The 20450-nt window shown below is 45.8% G+C and overlaps 1 protein-coding gene across 2 annotated transcripts in view; it reads right to left on the minus strand.

Moving 5' to 3' along the window:
* LOC143981890 (multidrug resistance-associated protein 1-like) overlaps positions 1 to 20450 on the minus strand; it is a 109950-nt gene that overhangs the window by 22267 nt on the left and 67233 nt on the right. For both annotated transcript variants that reach the window (XM_077480070.1, XM_077480069.1), the window contains exons 14-16: positions 20054 to 20221; positions 17382 to 17559; positions 10846 to 10921 (exon numbers count right to left, since the gene is read on the minus strand). In XM_077480070.1, the coding sequence (XP_077336196.1) occupies positions 10846 to 10921; positions 17382 to 17559; positions 20054 to 20221 (422 nt within the window). The remainder of the gene's footprint in view (positions 1 to 10845; positions 10922 to 17381; positions 17560 to 20053; positions 20222 to 20450) is intronic.

The raw sequence follows: 20450 nt of genomic DNA on the forward strand, positions 1-20450 counted from the left end.
TATCTTAGGGGAGGGAGACCAACAAAAAACAGAGCGCCATCAGACTTGAGGACTTATACTGCTGCCTGCAGCACACTGTGCCCAAAGGAAATATCCTCATGCCTTTTTACATCCACCTGATAGAATCTAGTGAATGTATGGACTGAAGACCAAGTTGCGGCCTTGCAGATTTGAGCCATGGAGGCTTGGTGATGTACTGCCCATGAAGCACTAATAGCCCTGGTAGAGTGCACCTTGATTTGAAAAGGTGGAATCTTCCTCTTTAAACCATAAGCTTGAACAATTACTTGCCCAATCCACTTAGAAATAGTAGGCTTTCGCTGCTGCCGGTCCTTTTCTGGGACCTTCAGGTAGCACAAACAAAAAAACATTTGTTTTTACAATCTGAGCAGTCGCTTTCAAGTAGATTATTACTGCTCTCACTACATCCAGTGACTCCTCCGTAGAACAGGGTTATGGAAAAAAACGAAGGCAGAACAATATCCTGATTTAGAGGAAAACCAGCCAGCTCTGATAAACTTCTTGCAGAAGATATGGCTACCAGAAAAACTAGCTTCCTTGTCAAAAGGACCAATGGAATATGTTGTATCAGCTCAAAAGGCCGTTTCTGTAATACTGACAGAACCAAATGCAAGTCCCAAGGGTTCAGGGGTGGCTTAATTGGTGGTACCAATAAGGCCAAGACCTGGCCTTTGATAGTAAGAGGTAACAGAAACAGCTGTCAGGCTTTATTGAAATCTATATAGGGTGATCGGTGCTTGTAACTCCCCCTCCGCACCGATCACCCTGACTGTCCAGGTATCGGGTGAAGCATTGGAACATTTGCCTGAGTACAAGTACTCGGGCAAATGCTCGGTATAGGTACCAATACTAATATCGGCACAATCCTACTATATATTGCACCGATTACTGTAAAAAGTTGAGTCTGCGGGACCCGCAGTCACACTCATGGAGCACGCGTCGGACGCACCCACAATGCTGCGTCTTAAAGACCATTAACCACTTAAGGACCGTGTCATGCTGATATAAATCGGCAGCATGGCACGGCTGGACATATCAATGTACGGGTACGTCACATTGATATGTCCAGCCGTGCCATGCTGTGGTTAATGTTATTAAGGAAGACTTTCCAGGTAGTTGACTGTGGTGACCAAGCTCTTGTCTAAGTGGGCTACTGACCTGTCTATCAAGAGCAGGTCATCTAGGTATGCAATAACTGTTCTACCATGAGCCCTTTGGAGACTGTAGAGAGCAGCCACCTGTCCCGAAATTCTTCCTGCCAGACACTTGAGAACTGCAGAAGTCTCTCCCCCTTCCACTTCCACAAGCCGGGGCGATCCTTCATAAAGAGGACTTAGCATTCTGCTTTTTAGGTTTCCTTCCCCAGGACTTCTTCTGTCCCTGAGGTTTACTCCTTGAACCTGATGCTCCCTGGAGATGGAGCCCATTTAAATGAAGGACGTTTATTCCTTTTCTTAATTGGCAAAAGGGTACTTTTTCCACATCAAATTTTCTGGATGTATTTATCCAAATCCTCTCCAAACAGCCGTTCACCGTGAAAAGGAAAATCGGGCAGGAATTGTTTACATGGTGCTTCGGCTGACCAATGTTTCAACCATAACATCCTACGCATATGCACGAGCCCAAGCGTAAGGAGTGAAGCCTGAAGAATAGACTCTCTAATAGCGTCAACAGCAAAGAATAATGCCCCTGGTAACTTGGCTAAATCCCGTGCCTGTTGATCAGGGATGACCTTGAGCACCTGTGTCAACTGGTTCATCACGGATTGACATACACCTATTGCCGCCACTGCAGGTTGAATCACTGAGCCTGCCAAAGAAAATGATTTTTTTTAACAGGAATTCCAATCTTTTATCGATTGGATCCTTAAGCATTTGAGCATCATCTACTGGACAGGTTCAATTATTATTCACAGCAGAAATAGCCACATCATTTGCCGGTATACTCCACTTTTTTGTGAATTTTTCAGTGTAAGTGTAGAGAACTTTTTAGGAGGGAAAAAACGCTTATCTGGGTGATCCCACTCAGAATACATAAGCTGTGCCAGCCATGAATGGACAGGAAAAGTGTGTTTCTCAGCCGACTCATTTAAGGGTCGCTTAAATGTGGAGCGAACCATTTCTGTTAGCGATTGTACCAGTAATTTTTCAGATTGTGAAGCTGAAAAAAGGTTCTTCCCCAATTGATTCCTCGGAGGAGTCATCAGCCTCCTCACAGTCCCCTGAGCGGGTCTCATCCTCTGCCGTCCACTGATCCTCCCCCGCCCACCCATCCTCCTCCGCCCATCCATCCTCTCCCACTCACCCATCCTCCTCCGCCCACTGATTCTCCCCCGCCCACCCATCCTCCTCCGCCCATCCATCCTCCTCCGCCCACTGATCCTCCCCCGCCTACCCATCCTCTGCTTCTGTCATAGAAGGGGACCTATGCCGTTTTCTTACATGCTGGAAAGATGCGGTTAAAGCCGTCAATTTTTCCTCCAACCGGACCAAGGCTGAGAAGAAAACATCCTTAGTAATGTAGACAGGGGCTGAAGTGTTGGAAACAGTAACAACACTTAACAAACCTGATGGCTCACCCTGATCAGCTATCCCTGAATCTTCATGGGGGGCGGCGTGGCTGAGGTGAGACTAAGGGCCTCGAAGCCTGAGGGAGATACCCTTGGTCCCCTCTTTGAGGCACTTCTGAAATGCATAGTCCTAAGCACAAATACTGAGGTACTTACAGGGGAAAACACACCCACTTCTGAGCAATAGTTCAGTAATTGTTACTGCTATTAAACACTCAGCCTGGTGCAGAGTAACTGCGCCTTGGGGCTTGCCTGTGCCCCACACTCATACGGCCAAGTGTGCGTCTGTGTCTCTCCGATAGTCTAAATGACACGGACAATGGAGCTTTTATAAACTAATCCGCCCTGCGCTGTGACGTCCGTGCTAAGCCACGCCCTGACTTCCTAAAAAAAAAAATGTAATTCCCGCCTGCACGGGAGGGAGACAAACAGGGGCACCACACTGATCTACTTCTGGGTCACATATGATCCCCCTGCCCCGGTGGATATGTCTGGAGTGGGGGGGCTGTCTTAATGTACAGGCACCTCTATGAACTGCCCCGAGGTCCTAGGTGCATGAAGGGGTCTTGAATCTTCCTCTCAGTCACTGTTCTGCCAACACTTCCCCTCGCTGTGCATGTCAGGTCAGTGATGTGTCTCTTATATCTCCAGACTCCAACTGTCTGTCCCTCCCCACCTCACTCTCTATCTGGTCCCGCTCTCCTTTCATCCTCACACAGATCCATCTCTGCCAGTGTCTTGTCAAATAGTGTCCCCTGTCGGATAGTGTCCGCTGTGTACTGAGCATGCGCAGTACACAGGACAAGCAGATTCCGAAAATATCCTTAGATGAACGGTGCCTGCGCCATGAGTCCAGGTTCAAGCCCCACCATCCAAGTGGAAATAGAGTTAGAATAAAAAGAGCCGAGCAAAGCGAGGCCGTGCCCGAAGCGTGGCGAGCAAAGCGAGCCCGCGAGGAGCCCTCTAATATGTGCAGCCCTATATCCACTTGGATGGTGGGGCTTATACCTGGACTCACGGCGCAGGCGGCGTTCATCTTCGGAGATTTTCCGAATCTCCTTGTGCTCCGTACTGCGCAAGCGCTGTGCCTGCGCAGTTCAGAGCGGACACTTTTCGATAGGCGGACTGTATCTGCCAGAACACCGGTCACACCGCTTCCCTCTCAGATCCTTGTTAACCCTTCGCTACCTTCTCCCAGCCCTGCTAATTTAGCCTCTTCCCTGGCTGACTGGAATTCTCTTCCTGACACTTTCCCAACAATAGTCACTCAACCAGTTCCCTCACTCCCCTCCCCCCTCCTCCCAGTCTTCTTCTCTGGAGGCACTTCACCTTTACACAGGTGTGTGCCCCCCCCCCCCCCCCATACACAAACATTGCAAAAAGCCAGAATCCATCCCTCTCCAGCCCCTTCACCTCCATCTATTTGCATCTCCTCCCCCTTCCCTAATGTCACCACAAATCCTCCTCCTTCTTCTGTATCCCTATACACACCTGGATCCCACAGTTTCACTCCAGTTCTCCTCTACCCACCCCCATCTCTTACCCACTGCCCCATTCCCCCACCCCCCATCTCTTACCCACTGCCCCATTCCCCCCACCCTCATCTCTTACCCACTGCCCCATTCCCCCATCCCCATCTCTTACCCACTGCCCCATTCCCCCACCCCATCTCGTACCCACCCCCATCTCTTACCCACTGCCCCATTCCCCCCACCCCCATCTCTTACCCACTGCCCCATTCCCCCCACCCCCATCTCTTACCCACTGCCCCATTCCGCCCACCCCCCATCTCTTACCCACTGCCCCATTCCCCCCACCCCCATCTCTTACCCACTGCCCCATTCCCCCCAACCCCCATCTCTTACCCACTGCCCCATTCCCCCCCATTCTTTTCAGGGGCTAAGGAAGAACCCCGAGGTGGGACATCTTATTACTGCTGCTTTTATGGGTGGGATGTGTACTGCGCCAATCACATGGGATGAATAGGAAGGGAGGGTCAGCAGGGATTGGCGCAGTACACATCCCACCCACATAAGCAGCAGCAGGAATAAGATGCTCCACCTCTGGGTTCTTCCTTAACCCCTGCAAAGTGCCAGAAGAGGGTCAGAAACTGTGCAGGAGAAGGTAAGGGGGGGGGGGGTCATTCCAGCCTGCCAGATTAGGTGGAATCTGTAACAGCAACTTCCCTCTCTGCTTGAGGAGACCATATGTGTGGTATACATTACTGCCCCTATACTGTACTCTCCTGCCCCCTGTACTGTGTCTGCTTACCTCCCCCTGTACTGTACCTCCCACCTCTGGACTGTACCCTCCTAACCACTATACTGTGCCTTCCTGCCCCCGTACTGTGCCCACTTGCTCCCCCTGTACTGTACCCTCCTGCAACCAATACTGTACCTTCATGCCCTATCCTTTACCCTCCTGACCCCATACTGTACCCCTACCCCTGTACTGTACCCTCATGCCCTAACCCTGCACTGTACCCTCCTGCCCCCCATATTGTACCCCTACCCCTTTACTGTACCCTCCTGCCCCCATATTTTGCCCCTACCCCTGTACTGTATGCTCCTGCCCCCCAGACTGTACCCTACACTGTACCCTCCCCCCCCATACTGTACCCCTAACCCTATAATGTACCTTCCTGCCCCCGTAATGTTCCTCCTGTATTGTACCTGCCAACCGCTGTACTGTGCCCACTTGCTCACCCTGTACTGTACCCTCCTAACCACTGTACTGTGTCCTCCCTCCCCCCTATACTGTACCTTCCTGCCCCCATGCTGGTCCCCCTGTATTGTACACCCCTAACCACTGTACTGTGCCCTCCTGCACACCGCACCCCCTTCCCCCATCCTGTACTGTACCCTCCTGTTCCACCTGTAATTTGGAAGTTTTGTTGTTTGTGTCTTCTAATAATGATTTAATGATTGTCCTGTATTTTTTGTTAAAATATTGTGGCCTGTTAGGTAGGCTGTATGGGGCCCCATGATATCTAACAGCAGCCCTGGGCATTGCAATGGGGGGGGGGGGGGGGGTGCAATCCACCAGTGAACACAAGCTGCTAAACTGTGACAAGAGAGAGGTGAGCTGAGGGATGTCAGCGTATCTCCCCTGCTCGCCTCCCTTTTTCCTGTCAGTAGTAAAAAGAGAGCGGTTCTCATCTTGTTCGCCCAGCTTGGTGCCCGGTTTGCTTCCCTCCCCATTGGCCACAGTGGTGGAGCATCTTGGGACATGTAGTCCCAGAACAATGTCAGCCCCATTGTTGTCCACAGGCAGCAGACTTCAGCCCCCAGCAAGCATTCTGCTGGGGGAAAGATTTTGAGCCTGAAACCCAGGAAGAAGCTGTGTGAGTGGGTGCTACAGGAAAGAGAGAGGACTGTGCTGGGGGAAGCCAGCGAGAGGGCCACGCTGTACATGCTCCACCAGCGAGAGCGCCACGCTGTACTTGCTCCACCTGCGAGAGGACCACGCTGCTGCCTAGCACCACCAGCAAGAGGGCCACGCTGCTGCCTACCACCACCAGAGTGACTGAGCCACTGCCAGGGTACAGACATACTACCTTACTGACCAGAGTCGCCCTGGGCAACCCAGAGTGAGTGAGCATCCAGCCAGAAGGTTCACTGTTGCAGTTACGCTGGGTCTGGTAAGAGGGCCTGTTGGTCATTATCCATTACTGCTCATAGGGACTGAGCAATTGGAAAGTGCCTAACCTGCTATGCTCTAGGCCTTATTGACCACTGCAAAACATATGCCAACAAGCTTCAATGCTGGGCTGCTGGCCCAAAAATAAGAGGGGGGGGGGGGGTATATATTATGTTTTGCCACACCAGGTGACACCAACCCTAGTGATGCCACTACTTGTGTTGCACACTGCACGAGCTTTGGTCTCAAATGCTCGGCAGCGCTGTAACAAATTCCTGTGAGACCGAACACTGATTCAATGCAGTTAAAGTGAATCAGTGTGACTTGTATCATAGAAGCTGCAAACCAGTCAAGGAGGCAGAACTTTGTTACAGTGGCCACCCAGGAGATTCAAATTCAAGCTCCGTGACAGCAGATCATTGCCTCTCTGTGTGATCCAGGGGCACTGGTAGGCTTGAATTGGTGGGCACTGGTAGGCTACATTTGATGCATTGATCTCTTGTATCATTTCCGCAGTCTCTGTCCATCTCTTGTAATATGTTTGCAGTTTCTGACATTTCTTGTATCATGTATGCAGTCTCTGACAATCTCTTGTAATAGGTTTGGAGTCTCTGACCATCTCTTGTATTATGTCTGCAGTCTCTGACCATCTCCAGGTAGTATGTCTGGGGGCTCTTTATAACAGACTCACTAACAGACACCCTCTCTGTGTCCATTAGAGAGACCCCCTCCAGGTCCCATTAGTGTACTCTCTTCCTGTATTTTGTTTAAGAAATCATGGGAGGATCCTAGGGTAACAATTACTCCTTAGGGGAGCATGTTTGAGTCATTGCCATAGAAATATTTGTAAAGGGGAGACGTTAGTAAGATTAGTAAGATGACCAGGCCCATGTGGGGGGCGCCAAAAATATTTCTGCACCCAGGCGTCTGTGACCCTGGGATCGGCCCTCTCCAAACCTCTTACCGGTGGCTAGGATGGATAGCTGGAGGAAGCCATGCAGCTTCTGCTGACACAGAGCAAAATCTGAAAGCATGGCAACAGGTACGTGCTCTTTACAGGCCTCCACTTACCTCAGACATCCCAACCTGCAAAAACTAATTTCAGGGAGGTGGTTAACTAATTTCAGGGAGGTGGCGCCTCGCGCCGCAACACTCCCCCCCTCCCCCGGCAAAATATTTTTTAAATTACCTTTTAATATGTTTCCACAGTGCTTCTAGGGAAGGGGGTGGGTGGTATGTGGCAGTGGATGGTGTCAGTAGTTTTTATTTTTAAAAATTGTTTTTTTTACAATTTAATATGTTTCTTAATTTTTTTTTTCGCAATGCTTTTTGGGGGGATGGGGTTGAAGCAGTGGACAGTGTTGGTAGGGCAGTTACACTTTTTAATTTTTTAGAATTTTTTAAACATTTTTTTAAATATTTTTTGGGGGGCTTTGGTGAGATGTCAGTATATACACTTGTTCATTTTTTTTACTTCAAAGCAGATATATAATCTCTGCTCTGAAATAAAGTAAAATACATAACAAATATATATGTGTGTGTGTGCGCGTGCATGTATATATGTATGTGTGTGCGCGTATATATATATATATATATATATATATATATATATATATATATATATATATATATATATATATATATACACACACATATACAGTATATATATTCTTAGGAAAACGGAGACTCAACACAAGAAGTGTGTTCTAACGTTTCAGAATTCTCCCATTAAAAACAATGCAATTTGGTCCACCACAAAATGGCCACCAGCCGGAGCCCTAATTACAAGGACAAATTGTTTAGTGTTGATGGGGATGCAAGGAGTGGAAGCTGTTTGCAGAGATGTCTGTGGGGACAGAGTCGGTCTTCACAGCTGTTCCCCGCACCGATCATTCCCAGGAGATCGGGAGACGCTTGCGGGTGTGCGGGAGCCGCTGCAGAAATGCGGAAGTCTCCTGCACCTTGCAGTAATACCTTATCCCATCGCAGGATTCTGTGGTACAACCAAACAGACCCAATCTTCACCCATCACGGCGGGCTCCGTTAAAAAACCTTCAAGGACTGGTGTCCCTTTTTATCGGGGTTCCACTGCCCTGGACCTGTATAGCACCCTGGCAGTAAGCTTTATGCCACTGCAATCTGACCAAAGCACTGAATCCCAGAGTCCAGCTCTCAAAGAGAAGCATTACAGGCAAAACCTTGTTTCTTCTGCCACAAGGCCCGGGTACCAACCACTTTGTCCTCAATGGCACTTTGGATTGTTCCGGTTGCAAAGGCTTACTCCAGGAATATTCCAGTGGAGCCTCTGCACAGCACATCTTTACTCGTAACCACCACCTAAGACACTGGTGAAAAAACTGAGATACTCCCAGTAATGGAAGGGTTATATAGGGAGTGAACTTCCTGTCTTAGGGTGTGTCCATCACCTAAAGGTGGCCTATAACCCATATAGTTATAACTATGGCTCTGTGTCCTGTGATGTATGATAAAGAAAGTTATGATAACGTTTTTATTTTTTGCTAAATCAATTAAAAAAGACCATAAATTATAAAAAAAAAAAAAAAAGTTTTTCTTTTGTTTCTGTTATAAAATTTAGCAAATAAAAATTCTTTCTTCATGCATTTAGGTCAAAATATATTCTGCTACATTGGGATTGGTTGTTTAAAGGGAAAGGAAAAATGCTCCCCTGCAGTGGGGCTGCCCCAGCACTGCAAGAGTTGCAGTAAATGCTCATTTATTTCTAAAGGGGCAGCAAAAAGCAGTTTTACTTACCGGTTTCTCCACTCCCCCAGAAGTCAGTGCTCCCCTCTGCTCCCTTACATTCCAACAGTGCACTGTCCCTCAGCATCCTCATGTCTACTGCAGGGCTATGGGCACTGCATTGGAATTGATTACATCAGAGCACCCGTGACTTCCAGAACATGGAGAAGCAGAGGCTGTGGAGACCAATCTTCAAGCCTGAAAGGAGCTTGCAGCAGAGGAGAATCAGGTAAGTTGAGCCCCTTTCACATGGTCCCCGATGAGCAGACGGATGACAGGCCTGTCTCCGCTCATTGTGCAGGGACGGACCTGTCAGAGCCCTGCTCTCTATGGGAAGATTGGATGAAGAGGGACAGCATGGATGTCAGCTGATCTTGTTGGATCGGATGGCAGGTGTTGGTGGTCATCCACCCGCTCGGCTCTGCTCAGCAGGTAATCAGCAGAAAGATCCCCTACTGAACAAAACAGAGTCTGCCCCATGTGATAAGGGCCTTACAGCAAAAACTGTTTTTTCCCTATTGGGATAAAGGTTTTAAATAAATAAAAGCTGATCAATTTGAGCACTCCTGCCAGTGTTAAAAGGTTTGTCTCACCCCTGTAACTGCAAAAGAGCATGTTCTGATAAAAAAAAACAAAAAAAAAAAAACAAAACAACGGACTTAGGGCCGGTTCACACAGCGAGCCGCGGCGAGGCGTCTCCGACTTACCTCGCCGCGACTTGCGGGGAGCTCAGCGGCGACTTGCAGAGGACTTCTGCATAGAAGTCAATGCAAGTCGCCCCCGAAGTCGCCCCGAAGTAGTACAGGAACCTTTTTTCTGAGTCGGAGCGACTCGAGTCGCTCCTCTCAGAACGGTTCCATAGTACTGAATGGGGGCGACTTGCGGGAGCGAGGCGAGGCGAGCCATGTCGCCTCGCCTCGCGTCGCAGTGTGAACCGGCCCTTAATGGCTGGATAACCAGATAAAACCAAAAACAAACCCTAAAAAAAGGAAAATAAATGTAGTCATCACATCTAAGAATTGATAAGGTGCAATATAGTAAATGTTTTCTTCTGGGTTTACTACTGCTTTAGCTGTTTGTATCAAACTATATTTCTACTTACATATTGGGGGTTATTTACGAAAGGCAAATCCACTTTGCACTAAAAGTGCACTTGGAAGTAAAGTCACTGTAGATCTGAGGGGGACACGCAAGGAAAATAAAAAACAGCATTTTAGCTTGCACATGATTGGATGATAAAATCAGCAGAGCTTCCTCCTTTTTTTTTTTCAGATCTACCCCTCAGATCTACAGCGACTGCACTTCTAAAGCTGCGTACACACAGGCGGACTGTATGGCCTACTTAGTCCGCCGAAACACATTTCAGCGGACAGTCCGCTCGTGTGTGGGCTTCAGCGGACTTTTTCAGCGTGCAGTCTGGCGTACTAAGTATTTCGGATTTTTTGAAATTCTGTCCGTCATACTTTGGTTCCAGCGGACAATCCGCTCGTCAGTAGGCTAGTTCGACGGACTAAGAATGGCGCATGCTCAGAAAGGATTTACACGGCGAAAGGTTGCATTACTGTGTATTGGACTTCCTATTTCTAGTCCTGTCGTACGTGCTGTACACGTCATCGCGCAAGCTTTCGACGGACTGTTTGTGCATCCGTGTGTGGTCAAGTCCGTTCATTCGAAAGTAGGACGGACTGTCCGTCGGATTGTATGACGGACTAAGTAGGCCATACAGTCCGCCCGTGTGTACGCGGCTTAAGTGCACTTGTAGTGCAAAGTGGATTTGCCTTTCATACATAATCCCCCCATTGTGTATTTATTTCTCTTGTAAATAAACTGGATTATCTTCCAGATGGAAGTCTTACCTGTCTTTTTGAGCCAGATTATCCGGGGCTTGCCTCTGATCGGTCTTGACATTTTTGGTTTCTTTTAGAAGATTTGCTAATAGAAAATTAATTTTTGTTATATAATGTATCTCGTTTAAATCAAAAAAACTCCAGCTAAAAAACATCAAGATAAAAATAAATAGCACATCAAAAATAAAACAAAACCAGCCTTGGCCCCTTTCGCACAGGGCGGAATCTGTTTTCATCAGGTTTGCTCAGCGGGGGATGTGTCCACTGATCCCTTGCTGAGCAGAGTGGAGCAGGCAGATAACCGGTCCGTGTCTGCTCCGCTTATGTAGAGCGGACACAGCCCGCTCTGCTCTATGGGCAGTCAGATGTAATCGCTAGCTTGGGTATTCTATGCAAAGTGAACTTTCACCACATTCCATTGTAAAGCGAACAGTTGCCTTTAGTAATTCAACCCCATTCACGGCTTCCTAAGTATGCCCCTATGTGATTTGACATGAATTTGATCCTACGCAATGGGGTTGAATTACTAAAGGCAACTGTTCACTTTACAATGGAATGTGGTGAAAGTTCACTTTGCATAGAATACCGGAGCACGTAGAAGGGAAAAAAAACTGTATGTTTGTTTGCACATGACTGGATGATGGAAGTCATCAGAGCTGCTTCTTTTTTTTACCAAGAGAAAAAAAGGGAAATTCCCTTAAAGTGAACAGCCTATTTGCTTTTTAGTAAATAAACCCCAATTTTTTGACTTTGGTGGGGAAAGGGGGTATTGCACATCCTTCAGTCTGCTACTGGATGGGTTTTAACTTGCTTTTTAGCTAAGCTGGAAGTGTTACTTGTTCATTATGGTACCCAGCAAACATTTATTGGAATCCTGGATAAATAGGTGAAGTGTTTCAATCCATGCAGAGTAGTCCCATTTAGATGGACATTAAAACAGGACATTTTTAAAAACAGCGATAATATAGGTACAAAACACATATACCTGTGAACTTATTAAAAATGAGAACTATAGTATCCAAAATGAGTATGAAAAGCATCACACATCAGCCATATGGACAGTCGTCAAATATACAACCCATAACCATGTTTAAAGTTAGCCAGTTAGGAGAGAGTGGGGGCGGGGTCTGAATGGATACACAGAGCTGTAGCTTGGCTCGGGTGCCCCCATAGCAAGCTGCTTGCTGTGGTGCCACCCAAAAGGCTTGTCTGCCTCCCCTCCACTGCCACATTTGGCACCTTTTGGGGGGTGGGGGGGGGAGGGGGTGACGACTCCTCTTCAATAACAAAAAACGTTCCAATACACTATGCATCTATATTAACCACTTAAGCCCCGGACCAATTTGCAGCCAAAGGACCAGGCCCCTTTTTGCGATTCGGCACTGCGTCGCTTTAACCGACAATTGCACGGTCGTGCGACGTGGCTTCCAAACAAAAATCAGCGTCCTTTTTTTCCCACAAATAAAGCTTTCTTTTGGTGGTATTTGATCACCTCTGCGGGTTTTATTTTTTGCGCTATAAACAAAAATAGAGCGACAATTTAGAAAAAAAATTCAATATTTTTACTTTTTGCTATAATAAATATCCCCAAAAAATATACCAGTATATAAAAAAAAATTTCCTCAGTTTAGGCCGATAAGTATTCTTCTACATATTTTTGGTAAAAAAAAAAAAAAAAATATCGCAATTTACGATTATTGATTAGTTTGCGCAAAAGTTATAGCGTTTACAAAATAGGGGATAGTTTTATAGCATTTTTTTTTTTTTTTTTTTTTTTACTAGTAATCTACCTGAAGCGGTTAAACACAGAATTCTTCATCATAACAGGACAGTCCATATATCTCTGCTCCGTATAGAGGTAGTGTAATGCCTTTTATATAATTATTCAATAAATTAAATAGTACTTGGCTCTATAATACAACAAACATGACCCAGCTGAATATACAACCAGTAATAATTGTGCAAACATAGTAATGAAGGAACAAAGACATAACAGGTTCCACCACTATCTCAGCATTGACAGTCATGGCCAGGGTTTGTTTTATTTTTTTAAAGCTAGATTTTTCACATTATCTTTTTATTCACTGTACAGCATTATAGAGAAAAGTTTAGATCAGATAATACACTATAGGGATAGCATAGTTGATGTCTAGTAACCATAGTTTAACTCTTACCAATATAAGGGTGCTGCACCACTGAAGATGTCAACAAATGTTTTTATTTTATTCCTCCCCCTTTCCCTCTTTCACAAATGCTAAAACTTGTAATTCTGTCTTCTGCCTTTTCTTTATTTTTTTTTGAACTGCAAAGCGGCATTTCTGGATTTCCAGCCTAGGCCGGACCTCAATACCTCCTCGGATAGCTACATCACAGCAATCCCAGGAGGTAGTGTAATAAGCTGCTATTGTGCGGCATATGTTGCACGCACGGAAATCCCACCGTGTGGGTGCATTTGTGCAGTCAGTCTCTAAATACCTACAGTGCCTTGAAAAAAGTATTTATACCCTTCGAAATTTTCCACATTTTGTCATTTTACAACCAAAAACATAAATTTATTTTTTGGGGATTTTATGTGATAGACCAACACAAAGTGGCACATAATTATGACGTGGAAGGAAAATAATAAATGGTTTTCATTTTTTTTTACAAATAAATATGTGAAAAGTGTGGTGTGCATTTGTATTCCACCCCCGAGTCAATACTTTGTAGAACCACCTTTTGCTCCAATTACAACTGCAAGTCTTTTTGGGGATGTCTCTACCAGCTTTGCACACCTAGAGAGTGAAAATTTTGCCCATTCTTCTTTGCAAAATAGCTCCATCTTGGTCAGATTGGACGTAGAGCGTCTTCTAACTTCTAACACACATGGATATGCTTTGATCTAAACCATTCCATTGTAGCTCTGGCTGGAAGTTTAGGGTTGTTGTCCTGCTGGAAGGTGAACCTTCGCCCCAGTCTCAGGTATTTTGCAGACTCTAACAGGTTTTCTTCTAAGATTGCCCTGTATTTGGCTCCATCCATCTTTCCATCAACTCTGATCAGCTTTCCTGTCCCTGCTGAAGAAAAGCATCCCCATAACATGATTCTGCCACCACCATGTTTCACAGTGGGGATGGTGTGTTCAGGGTGATGTGCAGTGTTAGTTTTCCGCCACACATAGAGTTTTGCTTTTAGGCCAAAAAGTTTAATTTTGGTCTCATCTGACCAGAGCACCTTCTTCCACATGTTTGCTGTGTCCCCCACATGGCTTCTCGCAAACTGCAAACTGGACTTCTTATCCACTTCCCGACCAGCGCACGACGATGTACGTCGACAGAATGGCACGGGCAGGCATATTGGCGTACATTTACGTCCAATATTCGATGCCGCCCTGCCATCGGGAGCGCGCCACCGGCGGCGCGCTCCCGCGCTGGTCGGGACCCCCGTGAGTCCGGTCGCGGGACCCGCAGACTCGATCGCCGCGGGCATCCCCGCGATCGTCTCACGGAGCGGCCGAATGGAGGAAATGCTGTATAAACAACATTTTTCCATTCTGCCTAGCAACTAGTGACGCTGATCTCTGCTCCATGTGATTGGAGCAGAGATCAGTGTACACTAAATGAAAGCCCAACCCCCCCACAGTTAGTAACACACCCCTAGGAACACTTAACCCCTACACTGCCACCCACTGGTTAACCCTTTCACTGCCAGTGTCATTTACACAGGATTCACTGCATTAATATAGCAGTGATTACTGTATAAATGACAATGGTCCCAAAAATGTGTCAAAAATGTCCGATGAGTCCCCGACAATGTCGCAGTCACAATAAAAATCGCAGATCGCCACCATTACTAGTAAAAAAAAAAAAATAATAAAAAATTATTAATAAAAATGCTATAAAACTATCCCTATTTTGTAAACACTATAACTTTTGCGCAAACCAATCAATAATCGCTTATTGCGATTTTTTTTACCAAAAATATGTAGAAGAATACGTATCGGCCTAAATTGAGGGAAAAAAATGTTTTTTTATATATTTTTGGGGGATATTTATTATAACAAAAAGTAAAAAATAATGCGTTTTTTTCAAAATTGTCGCTCTATTTTTGTTTATAGCGCAAAAAATAAAAACCGCAGGGGTGATCAAATACCACCAAAAGAAAGCTCTATTTGTGGGAAAAAAAGGACGTCAGTTTTGTTTGAGAGCCACGTCGCACGACCGCGCAATTGTCAGTTAAAGCGACGCAGTGCCGAATCGCAAAAAGTGGTCTGGTCTTTGACCAGCAAATTGGTCCGGTCTGAAAGTGGTTAAAGTGGAAGTAAACTCCCCTATCGTTTTCAGCCAAGGAAACTGCCATCTTTGCCTCTGTTTAATCTTCAACTGCTATGGTGCTGCACATGTGATTCGTTATGACACCAGCCATTGGATGGTTTGATAGTTTGGCTGAGAGCACAGCCAATGTGCAGTTAGCATTCCCGGCATACCTTTTTTTTTTTTAACAGATTTGTGGCATGCACGACTAATAGTTGTCCTGTGGACAGACTCTCCCATCTGAATTGTGGATCCCTTCAGCTCCTACAGAGTTACCATGGACCCCTTAGCTGCTTCTCTGATGAATGCTCTATTTGCCCGGCCTTTCAGTTTAGGTGGACGGCCATGTCTTGGTAGGTTTGCAGTTGTACCATACTCCTTCCACTTTTGCATGATGGATTGAACATTGCTCTGTGAGATGTTCAAAGCTTGGGATATTTTGATTTTTTTTTATAACCTAACCCTGCTTTACATTTCTCCACAACTTTATCCCTGACCTGTCTGGTATGTTCCTTGGCCTTCATGATGGTGTTTATTCATTAAGGTTCTCCATCAGACCTTTGAGGGCTTCATAGAACAGCTGTATTTATACTGAGATTAAATTACACACAGGTGGACTCTGGTTCCACTAGATTTTAGTTAGGGGTATCAGAGTAAAGGGGGCTGAATACAAATGCACACCACACTTTTCAGATATTTGTTTGTAAAAAATGTTGAAAACCATTTATCATTTTTCTTCTAATTCACAATTACGTGCCACTTTGTGTTGGTCTATCACATAAAATCCCAATAAAATACATTTACGTTTTTGGTTGTAACATGACAAAATGTGGAATATTTCAAGAGGTATGAATACTTTTCAAGGTACTGTACATTCATTCTGTGTGAACTAGCCAGCTAGGCTAGGCCTTTCCTCCAAGGGGAGAACCTGAATGCAGCCCTTCTACTACATTCTGGGTTTTCTCCTGGTCCAACCAACCACTAAGTCCCTCCCATTTTCTAAAAACCTCTCTCCACCTACAGTGGATGCCGCTGATATTGTGTCAATCTTGCCACTGTTAGCGGCGAGATTGACACCCGCGAGCCATGTCGCAGGAGCCAGCGCCGAGCTATGTCTCTCCTCCCACTCGCAGCCCCCAATACATTCCTATGGATGCGCGGCATCTCGTGGGGCTGAGAGCGCGAGAAGCACAGCTCGCATCGGTGATCCCATTGCGCTGGAAACACAATATCGGCGGCACTTACTGTACAAGGTGGGTTTCACAATGAAAGGGAAGTAACCCCTTCCTAAAAATATAGTAACACCATGTGTATCTACCTCATCAGAATTTCTATTTGCTTTAATTTGTACATCATAAATCTTTATCGTTCAAACCGGTCACAATTGCATTATTGGATGCCTGGCATATAGTGTGTATTCACAGTCGCAACTTAGAAAATATACACTGGGACTGTATGTATGTACACAGTATTGGGTAGCCTGCCTTTACATGCACATGAACTTTAAGGGCATCCCAGTCTTAGTCTGTAGGGTTCTGTATTGAGTTGGTCCACCCTTTGCAGTTATAACCAGCGATATCTCTTCTGGGAAGGCTGTCCACAAGGTTTAGGCATGTTTATGGGAATGTTTGACCATTATTCCAGAAGCGCATTTGTGAGGTCAGGCACTGATGTGGATGTGAAGGCCTGGCTCGCAGTCTCCACTCTAATTCATCCCAAAGGTGTTCTATCAGGTTGAGATCAGAATTCTGTGCAAGTCAGTCAAATTCCTCCACCCCAAACTCGCTCATCCATGTCTTTATGGACCTTGCTTTGTGCAGTGGTCCGAATATTTTGGTGGAGTGGGGATAATGGTGTGGGGTTGTTTTTCAGGGGTTGGGCTTGGCCCCTTAGTTCCAGTGAAGGGATTCTTAAGAGGAACGGAGACAGTTCTTGTCCAACATCAGTGCCTGACCTCACAAATGTGCTTCTGGAAGAATGGTCAAACATTCCCATAGACACACTCCTAAACCTTGTGGACAGCCTTCCCAGAAGAGTTGAAGCTGTTATAGCTGCAAAGGGTGGGCCAACTGAATATTGATCCCTATGGACTAAGACTGGGATGCTATTAAAGTTCATGTGTGTGTAAAGGCAGGCGTCCCAATATTTTGGACAACATAGTTTTACGTATGTATGTCACATAACTAAATTCTTCTTTGCCAAAGCAGAGAAAACATTGATCTTTGCCAGATAAAAATATATATCTGTACTTACAGGGTTTTTCATTTAGATTCTCCTGTGCCCCAGAGGTTTGGATTAAGTCTGCTAAGTCCTGCCGTTTGGAGATCAGGTCTGTATAATTGCCAGCCTGAGTTATCCTGCCATCTTCCATGACAATAATGACATCCACTAGAGGAAGAACGGTGAGGCTGTGTGTCACCAGGATCCTTGTCTACACAAAGACATTAGCTTCCAGTTAGCATTTAATACAAAGGAATACTGCAACAAATGAACATGACAACATTTTATACATACTATATAGCTAGAATTTGCATTTGACTGGCAGGATCACTTCCTCTGGGGCCTTTTAATAAAGGTGGAATAAAACAGCTGTCCTAGATTCACCCAGTAAGAGGCTCAGGCTACTGCTAGTAATCATAAATATAGAAGAGACCTAGAACTCCAATCTAATAGAAATGCAAATTCATGTTTTAAAATATTAAGCCTCTGACATAACCAACTGACATTTTTATCTTTATTCTATGTTTGTGTCCTGTCCATATATTGTGCACTGCATAGGCGTCGCCAGGGGGGGGGGGGGGGTGGCTATTGGGGCTGTAGCCCTGAAACTGAGGCTCATAGCTCAGAGTCTCTTGCCGCAGGGTCCCTGCCTAACCAGCGGGTCTAGGCTGCAGCGGGCAGGCTGCATTAAAGGTGGAGGAGAGACGAGCGGGCGGACGTGACATGTCTCTCCGCCCGCTCCACGTCACCACTCTTCCACCCTCACAGCCGGGCCACTTCAATGTGGAAGCGATGTGCAGCGGGGAGCAGAGAGATGACATCATCTCTCACTGCCCACCACACATCAGCGCTCTTCTGCCCTCACAGCGGGCCTCTTCAATGTCGGAAGTGCGGCGGGGAGCAGAGAGATTACATCATCTTTCACTGCCTGCCCTGCATCTCCGCTCTCCTGCTCTCACTAAATGGACCAGTGCTGCCAGCCTGCCACCAATGCAGCGACAATGAACATTTAGTGGTACTGGCTGGCATGGCAAGTGACAATCCACTTCAGTTGACAAGTGACAACCCACATCTTGTGGCAGGTGACGTGGCAAGTGACAATCTGCAAATGGTGGCAGGTGACGTTTCAATCTGCAAATGGTGGCAGGTGATGTGGCAAGTGACAATCCACATCTGGTGACGGTGGCAAGTTAAAAAGCTGCTTCTAGTGACAGGCGATGGTGGCAAGTGACATGCTGAATCTCGTGGCAGGAGATGTGGCAAGTGACACGCCCAGGGCTCCCACTGATTCTGCATTATGGCGAGTTGAACCACTTCTTTATATATTAGAATGTAACAATAGAAACGATGTGCTTCGATCACCATATCAACCATGGTGCCATGATGATTGAAATGCCAACACCAGCCTTTGCCTGTGAAAAATTGCCTACCACCGGCGTGTCGACAATGTCATGCATTTTAACCACTTACCGACCGCCCGCCGTGGTTTGACGGTGGCAGTATGGCTCCCCTGCGCAAATGTCCACAGCTGTACTGTGGCCGTTTTAAGGGGTATAGGGGGGCACGCATGCCCACCACGTCAATTAGGAGCTGATGCGCATGCCTGGTAGCCGTTATGTTTACCGGGCGTGATCGCTCCTGACAGAGCCAGAACGGGGAGTAGAGACAGATCGTGTGTTCCTAGTATTTACTCAGTCCCATCCCACCACAGTTAGAACACACACCGAGGGAACACATTTAACCCCTTGATCGCTCATAGTGTTATCCCCTTCCCTGCCAGTGACATGTATACAGTAGTCATTGGCTATTTATAGCTCTGATCGCTGTATAAATGTCAGTGGTCACAAAAAAGTGTCAAAAGTGTCTGATCTGTCTGCCAAAATGTCGCAGTCCCCCTAAAAATTGCTGATCGTCACCATTACTAGTAAAAAATAAAAATGCCATAAATTTATCCCCTATTTTGTAGATCCTATAACTTTCGCGCAAACCAATCAATATACGCTTATTGCGATTTTTTGGGTAAAAAAAATGTACAAGAATACATATTGGCCTAAACTGATGAAGAAATTCGTTTTTTTTTTTAAATTGGGGATATTTATTATAGCAAAAAGTACAAAATATTGTGTTTTTTTTTCAAAATTGACGCTCTTTTTTTGTTTATAGCGCAAAAAATAAAAGCCGCAGAGGTGATCAAATACCACCAAAAGAAAGCTCTATTTGTGGGAAAAAAATAACATTTTGTTTGGGTATAGCGTCACACGACCATGCAATTGTCAGTTAAAGCGACGCAGTGCCATATCGCAAAAAATGGCCTAGTCAGGAAGGGGGCAAATTGTTCTGGGGCTGAAGTAGTTAAAAATGTGTGCTGTCATTGAGAATGTTAATCAACTCTGTGCATTGGGGGGTCTCTAGGCCCCAGCAAGGTCTAAATCTAACCCTACACATGCAGCCCACCATTTAAATGCCCAGAGAGGGCAAACCTGGAAGAAGGTTGGGTGAAGATGGAAGCGCTGGGAGCAATGACAGCTCAGTGCTGGAGGGCTCTGTTTAAAAGGCAAGTCTGACATCATGTGCTAGCATGTGATACATAATAACACATTATGGCACAAACCTGCAGGGGGCCCTTTAAAAAAAAAAAAAAAAAAAAAAAAAAAAAAAAAGCATTACCGTTTTAATGTCTTAAACCAAATATCATTCTAACCAACCTTATTTTTCAGCAGCCCATTCTGTCCAATAACTTTATCAAACAGATGTTTCCCAACGTGAACATCCACAGCAGACAAGGGGTCATCTAACAGATAGATGTCTGCATTGCTATACACAGCTCTCGCCAGACTGACTCGCTGTTTCTGACCGCCGCTTAAGTTCACGCCCTGAATACATACAAAAGACAAAAGTACAGATACGTTATCACATTCTACAAGTTCCCAGAATCTTAATGCATTCTCTTATAACTGAAATTCAGTCTAATTTTTGCCATTACTGGCTCATACTAATTATATGTTTAAATGAAACACTACCATTTTCATAACATACCTTATTTTAGATCCTGTGATGTCATCACCGGTCTCTGTGCTTCCCTATGCAATGTCGGCAGACTAT

The sequence above is a fragment of the Lithobates pipiens genome, unplaced genomic scaffold (assembly GCF_037356315.1).
Source record: "Lithobates pipiens isolate NorthernLeopardFrog02 unplaced genomic scaffold, aLitPip1_a1.2 Scaffold_16, whole genome shotgun sequence".
NCBI classification, from domain to species: Eukaryota; Metazoa; Chordata; class Amphibia; order Anura; family Ranidae; genus Lithobates; species Lithobates pipiens.